The 8,125-nt window shown below is 36.3% G+C and overlaps 1 protein-coding gene across 1 annotated transcript in view; it reads right to left on the reverse strand.

The window, feature by feature from the left end:
• Nucleotides 1-2,517: 2,517 nt before the first annotated feature.
• Nucleotides 2,518-8,125, reverse strand: part of LOC111866499 (WD repeat domain phosphoinositide-interacting protein 3) — a 12,926-nt gene continuing 7,318 nt past the window's right edge. The window contains exons 7-8 of the mRNA XM_023855494.2: nt 7,420-7,541; nt 2,518-3,857 (exon numbers count right to left, since the gene is read on the reverse strand). Of these exons, the coding sequence (XP_023711262.1) occupies nt 3,751-3,857; nt 7,420-7,541 (229 nt within the window). The 3' untranslated portion in view covers nt 2,518-3,750. The remainder of the gene's footprint in view (nt 3,858-7,419; nt 7,542-8,125) is intronic.

Below are 8,125 nucleotides of genomic sequence, written 5' to 3' on the forward strand. Positions count from 1 at the left end.
TGTTAATTTTTAAGTGGTTGGCAAAGTTTCTTATTATAATAAGAAACTAGTAATACTGACTGACAGTCTGAAAAATCATCCTCAAAATTATGAAAACATTTGACTAGTGTTCTAACATCATTGAGACACTTGCTTACATTAAATGGGTACATTCCCATCACCAAACTGTTTTCTTTTTCCACAGATGCAACAATCAGTATATATTGATGAGAAAAAGGAATTGTTCTTAAGCATAACAACAGAGAAAACAGCTATTATTTAAAAAGGAATTATCATGAGCTTCTTTATATATTTTGAATAGTATCCAAAAACAACATTACTACAAAATGAACAGTGCTCAAGTAGAAATATTAAACTAGAGATTAATTAAACCTCTATTTATGGTCACCAGACATTCTATAATTTCTGGGACAGTATCATTTTAATACACAGTATTCTGGAATCCCATACAAAGTTTGCAGAACAGTTAATTGTTCTAGACTGACAATATGAACAAAATCAAATTTTGGAGAGATTCACTGCTGTTTATTTTACAGCACATCATGAACCACTAAGGTTACGTGCAATAAAAAATATGGAGGAGATTATGCAAATGAATATGTAAGAATAAGGTAGGAAGGCAGTCATGGACAACTTCAATATTATACTAGCATTTATCAGAGTAATTCTGCAAAACAAGCAACCTCAGTCAGGAAATCTGGTCCTTGCCTGGGACTGGAACCAGAAAACCTCTCAAGTGTCAGATGCATTTTCACTCTGCTCATACTTTCAAGTGGCAATGTTCAAATTCAATTTTATTCTCTTATGTATAATAATTCTGTTATGAACCTTACTGAGCGATAAAATAAGAAGTACTGATACAAAAAATCAATCAGGAAAAGAATAAATGGTGAAAGAGACACAAGAATCTCAAATGAAATGGCATAATCATGTTGAAAGGATGCTTCCAGAATATTTTCCACAGCAAGCATATTTTTATCACCCTACTGAAAGATGGAGCATTGTACATCTGAAAACAAGTTGTCCAATTGGCTGAAGAACACGCATAATCATTTTATCGTTTAACCTTCGGTATCATTAAATTCCTTTTGCATCTGGGTAGTAACAATATCAATTCTGAAGAAAGGTAAACTCTGGCCAGCTTGACTGTACAAAGGCTGCATTATACTGCATTGCTGTGTAAGGTCATTAAAGATTAATCAGACTATTAACATTAATATTCTCAAGAACTTTAAAATTACTGTATGCAGTTAACATGACCAATACCAAATCTAATACAGAGTAATGCTGACAATCTATCTTTCATCTATTTCCTACTAAACAATATGGTGTTCACAGTCATCATACTTCCTTTATATTTGTGTTCCATCAAGATCAGATATTCTGAAATGTTTACTGACCGCAACAGCCCCAATGAGTGGGTTCATGTAACAGTAATGTTCTAGCCTAGTACCTGGGAGGTGATTGGTTTGAATTTTTAGCTAATCTTCCTCAGTCCCTCCAGGAAAATAAGGACATGACCACTTCCTTCCAAATACCTGCCATCTGAAGCTATATAGCCTAATGTACTGACAGCATCATAAAATAACACCCCTCCCCACAAATTCATCAGATCTTCAGTGTAAATATAAGCTACATTTATTTTGTCTAACCTGGATTTCACTGTTCAAAATGATAATCAAATCTTTCAGTCTGTCATTAAGTAATATTATATTTAATCATCCTGTTGCACTCTATACGATATGTGATATAAACTCCGTCCTAAGAGCAACAATTTATTGTAGGTCTTTCATCTTGCTTTCTTCTACACTATATGTTTCGGCTGCAAACAGCCATTTGTGGCCAAAACATGTACTGTAGAAGAAAGCAAGACGAAAGACCTACAATAAATTGTTGCACTTAGGATGGAGTTTATATCATATATGTCATTAAGTAACCTAAGAATAAGTGACACTTAAGCATCTAGAATTTGTATGCCCAAAATCTGGTCATTATATCATAATATGAAATATACAAACAAAAATCTTATTAAGTTAAATAACTCTAAGCTATCCAATATATCATATTCAAGAACTATTGGTCCATCATTAAACTTAAGAAATAGTGTTTATAAAAAAAACAGATAAAATGTATCAGGAGTGATTTTACATAGGCATAAATTCTTTTAATTATAATCAACTCCACTGCATTTCAATTTGACATTTTTATGTCCATATATATGTATATATATGAATTACATATAAAAGAATTAAATGGCATGTAACTGCTTTATTAAATATTTACAATTTAAATTATATCTAAATTTGATCTTTTCTTCATGACTTTTAACAACCAATATCACAAATTGTATGTAAAATGTATGTATGAATTTGCATCCATGTATATTCATTAAAGTAAATGAAGAAATCACACTTTTAAGTAAAATTACCCTACAAACTACATAACTTGACCAAGAATCCATATCCAAATTGAACTACCAGTTTTTATAACAGATAATTATGTCATGGGTAATTTACCTTGTATAGGAATTAAATTGAATCATTTACTTCTCTTAGGTGAAATATGGCCAAAGGAAAATGGATTTCTTAATTCAAGAAAATGATGTAAGAGCCTACCACAAATCATGCAGCTGGTCTGGCAAAAGGAACATATGCTACTCAGGCATCAACTCATGCCCTGAGTGTTCAGCCTTGTGGTACAGTCGATAGAGAAACAGACTACACACAATACAATTTCTCTTCAGAATCACCCCAAAAAATCCTTGAACAACTCTGTGATATGAGCTTATGTATGATGTGCCTAACGAAAATAATCACAAGACCCTACTACTTCAATAAACTTTCAATCAGTTATGTTACTTCTTATGTTGACACATTAAAAATTAGGATAAGATTCCAGCATACATTTCAGGATGTTACACTGCCAAATAGAAATGTTCTTACAATCATAAATACATTTATATAGGCAGGGTCTTTTGGACAAAAAAGAAAAGAATTGAATCAAACAGCTCATGGAAGAGAAATTGAATGAAACTGGTGCCAGCTTGAATGGTCTCCTCACAAATGTCTTAAATGTCACGTACAAGAGACAAAAGTTCAAAGTTACAGATTTTGTGATTTATGCTTATTCCACTTCCAAAACAGAACTTTAATGTGTGAATGTAACCATATTACAGAGGCACAAAGAATGCAGCATTTCTGGAATCTGCTGTGATCTGGATGAGTTATGTTAGCAATCTGTTGGCCTGCAGATTTGTCAGTTATCCTTCAACTCCAAACATGCATAGAATGAGATGACACAAGGAGCTTGCCTCTCTACCATGGAATATGTTGAACAATTTGTGTCAGGTTTCAAAATAATCTCCCTGCATAAACTTAACATCCAAAGGTTACTATCAAAATATCACAACTGAACCAAATGTGGCAAAATTATTTACTGCTTCAGTGGAGATTACATTTTTTCATTTGGAATATCTCATATTTAATATTAATGTCACTATATACACAAGTTTAATGTATTTCAATTATAAAAGTAATGTCTTGTTCACTTTAACCACTTGACACAAAGGAAAAATCCCATGGTCTGGCATACTTCAGTCTATACCAGACGAGCAGTTGAGAATTCACCCCTATATCTGCAGTTCTCCCTTATCATATATGGCAACAGTGACCGGACAACCAGGATTGGTGGGTTGAAGGGAAAGGAATAATCCACTCTGTTTCATTATGATGCGTGTCCATGTGAATACTGCTACATCTTGTCATCTGTCATCTCCAGAAACTGAGCATACATGTCACGTGAGCATTCTCCCTTGTTGTTGAACATGAATTTGTAGTAACTACCATCCGCACATATCACTGTTAAACAAATAACATACAATGAGAAGAGAAAGAATCTGCATCTTAAGGTACATCCACATTACTCGTGCTTGTGTGACTTGCTATGCTCGCAAGTAATGTGGACCATATGACAAGTCACGAGACAAGCAAATTTAGATTTTTAATTTAAAAACTATAGCCCATAAATTAAAATAGGACTACAACCTATACACACTACAATTAAATATACGGATCCTCACATGCTGAAGACCGGCAAGCAACTGAAGTAGTGTGGACAAAGATTTAGGGGCACAAGTAAAAGCCAGACAAGTCTCCCGATGAGCACAAGCCTGGCGAGCACGAGCACAAGTAATGAGGACATGCCTTTACATAGTGACAGAAAAGTCACACAACCTACTTTCCTCACATGACACTACAGAAGTATATACACAAGGCAAATGCAATCAACGCCAGGAACACATTCCAGGGAGCAGAGTGTTTGGTTCATGACCCTGAGGTATCCAAAGGCTATATCACTTCTGAGTAAATGCTGTAACAGCGAACTTGAGCAATCTGCAAAAGTAAAGTGTGTTCAGTGAGGAGGCATATTTTAACTAAATATCAATTCCAGACTGTCAGAACACATTATCACTTTCAAAGTTTTATGAGAAATTATCAATAAGTGGGCATGTGTGTCTTGATATTTTTGTATAAAAAACAGTAAAAGAATCATCTTGATCTCTACCAGAATAGATAGCATCACATCCCAAAAGACAGTAAGTACTCTTAAGTCATAACCATGAGAACCCCAAATTTCTCATCTTGATTTCAGTTCAAATTCTGATTTTTCATTATCAGACTCTGAGAATATTCAGCTAACTGTATTTAGTTTCCCAGTAGCATGAAAACTACCCAGTCCATGGTAATCACAATGGCTGGTGAAAACAGCAGAAACCCTGTCTCTCCCCCTCTTTCTGCACACACTGCATCTATCTTCCTATATTTCTGTATGTGGCATCAGTATCTGATATCATAAAGGGATAAGCTGTAAACTTTACTAGTGTTTGTAGTGAAAACATCGGACAAATGGGAAATTCTCATTCTTGTCTCAATTATCAGAATTTTTTCAAATCATCATTTCAATTCTCAAAAATTTTCAAAATTATCATCTTGTCTGAGGCTGATAAGTCATTCCAGCACATGCCTAATAAGAAGTGATAATCACTTCTGACACATATTTGTCTCTCACTAAAATGACTGAACAACTTAAAAATTCATTTCTGACTTGCAGCTCCATTTCTAAATGCTATTTGCAACAGATTATTAGTTTCAGTCACTGGCTTTCCAATATCATCACAAAATCTGATGCATTAATGTTCTATATTCTTAAACACTGTTATATCACCATATAACAAAAACACTCTGAATTTATATGCTGGCCATGAATGAATAAAGTAAAGTAAAGTATGTCTCGATATGCAGTAACATGTAAGGGCATACAATTACAGACTTTCGGGCATCATACATCATCCTGTTTTTTTTATTTAAAAACAATGTTTCAGATATTGAATTCTGTCTCTGTCCTCATGTAGAAGCCTACTCAGTTGGGTCCATCAACAGAGTTAATCCCTATCTCCAGAGGACATGTGGTTCTTCACAGTTGCATCACCTGTGCAGTGTGGCTTAGTTGGTTAGTTATTGGAGAGGGTGGGTTTCCCCATACACTTAGACCTGTATTGGTCCATTGTGCTTCCCTCTATGATTTCTACCAGTCTCTATATCCTACCGGTATTGGTGCTTACCATCAGTCCCGCCCAGCCAGCGAGACCGGCTCTACTAGCTGAGAGGTATCTATAATGCCTCCCCCATCTACCAGAGGTATTAGAGACTGCTGTTGGGCGGGAAATGTCCGTAATTTGGCTCAGTGACCTCCTTTGGAGATATGAGGTTCTTTTACGTGCCGTAAAGCTATGACACGGGACCCACGGCTTAAAGTCCCTCCCGGAGGACTTGTTCCCTGAAATTTTCCGCCCTTAAAAATTCGACGACCTCTGCCAGGTATTTGAACCCGCGTACTACGAGTCATGAGGCGGGAACATTACCTCTAGACTACGGAGGCCGCTGCAGTGTGGCTTATCTGAGATATCAATAAAAACTAAGTACTTTCTGACTGGACCTCACAATGTGCAAGGCACTCCTGCAGAAAGTGGAAATACTAAATACTTGTTCATTAATTTATTCAATAATGGTTTCTAAATTACACACATTGTACCGAGCTGAATAGGAGAAAGACAGCAAAATTACGAATTGAGAAGGCAGTGGTGAAAGGAAGCCTCCTTTAAGGTACTATCTTACAAGTTGCATGGGAAAATTAAAGAAAACCAGAAAAAAATACCACTCAGTATAATCAGCATCCAGGGTAAGAAGTGAACCTGGAACCTCCCAAATATGAAGGAGTGCTACCAACTAAACTGAATTGCTTAAATGAGGTTCTCACAGTGATGACTATGGAGTGTACTATCTTCTGGGACATAATGCTGTATAATTTGATAAAATTCTCCTATATTTCAGAGGAATATATCTGCTTTTCAACCATGAAGATAGCGGCAGTATGTTTCTCTGAGATATCAGTAAACTTCCACCATACACAGCATTACATCCCAGACAAAAGTAATCTTCGACTCAACAAAATATTTGACGTACTTCATTCAAACTCTAGCCGAGGTGAAGAATGTACTGTCATGGGTTAATGACTAGACACGTAACTATGAGTACAAGTAATTATAATGCTCTCAACAATCCAAACACTCAACTTCTAACCACAGCATACACTAAGTCTTCACCGTTTATATTCACTGGCCATTACTTGGTTACAGTTCCCAACAATGCAGACTCCTCAGCCTCTCTGTTCACTGTCTCATAGTTAACTCATTACTCCAACTGTTTACCTTCAACTAACTAACTTGTCCCATTAATTCTTGTTGCACAGACTTGAGATGGACTGCACAGGAAACAGTCTGCAATAGTTCTACTGCTGCATGTTTATTCGTTGCCTAGCAAGGCTCACTTGTTTGATGACACAATAGCATATCTTGTACCAATGCTTTGCAAAGGATGTCTCCTGTTAAGCTATTTGGTCATGTGACTGTGTGTACAAAGTAAGTAAAGGTATCCCTGTAACAGGCCATGGAAGCCCATAGGATTATGAGATGTTGAGGTTCCCACATTTTCTAAACAATTGGCTCATAGATGGTGGTAAGGTTGTCAGACTTACGCACCGGCTGCACTTTACCCCCAAGAATATTCCTGGTACTCATTTCTGTTAGAGGCTGAGTTGACCCCAGGGCCATAGTGTGGCTGGAAGGTTTAGGTAAACTGAAAAAAAACCCACTTCATTGGGGTTCAATCCCATGACCTTCCAGCTTGTAGCATAGTGGTCACTATGTGTACCTCTCTTTTATTCAGATGGCATACTATATAACAATATAACAATGGTAGAGTTATGGCAGTCCCAAAAAAAGAAAAAACTTTTCACAAAACAAAAAATTATACAAGAAGTGTTTACAATATTTTGAATGAAAATACAAGAAGAAAGTCTTACCTATGACAGAGTTGTTATCTGCTCCAAAGGCACACACACACTGTGGTCCTCCTGGAACCTGGAACTTGCAGAAGCTCCAATTTGAACTGAAATATTTGGGTAGGAAAGTGGCGGATGCAAGGCTGCGACAAACAACAAAACATACATCCGACATGACACAGCAACACTATTGAACATTCATATTTTCTTTTACGTGGCATGCGGCATGGGCTGGTAACTACCTCCCTCTCCTTAAAAACATCCAGCCTACTGACCACCATAGCCTGTGTGTTATATGTTGCCATCCCATGCACTCAGAATATCTGTAACATCATAAACTTTGAATTCCTTTGTATGACTAATTTCTACAATACTCCGTACGCATTTAGCATTCTCTGAAACATTAGAATATAAACTTCGTATTTCATTTATTATTAATAACCATTTCGGATGTGCCATGGCTCAGGCGGTTAGTGGCTGGCTTCCCACCATGGCAGCCTGCGTTTTAGCCCAGGTCTGGTCATGTGAGATTTCTGGTGGACAAAGTGGCACAGGGGCAGATCTGTCATTTATTTATTGCATTCAAAGATCGATCATTGGTACAAGACCACAAGATATAGAACTTGTCACAGAATATACTACGTGCATCATAAGCAATAGCAAAATGACATACATTACGTTATATATATATATATATATATATATGCAACAAGCCATCATAAAATAA

Source organism: Cryptotermes secundus, unplaced genomic scaffold (assembly GCF_002891405.2).
Source record: "Cryptotermes secundus unplaced genomic scaffold, Csec_1.0 scaffold375, whole genome shotgun sequence".
Taxonomy (NCBI): Eukaryota; Metazoa; Arthropoda; class Insecta; order Blattodea; family Kalotermitidae; genus Cryptotermes; species Cryptotermes secundus.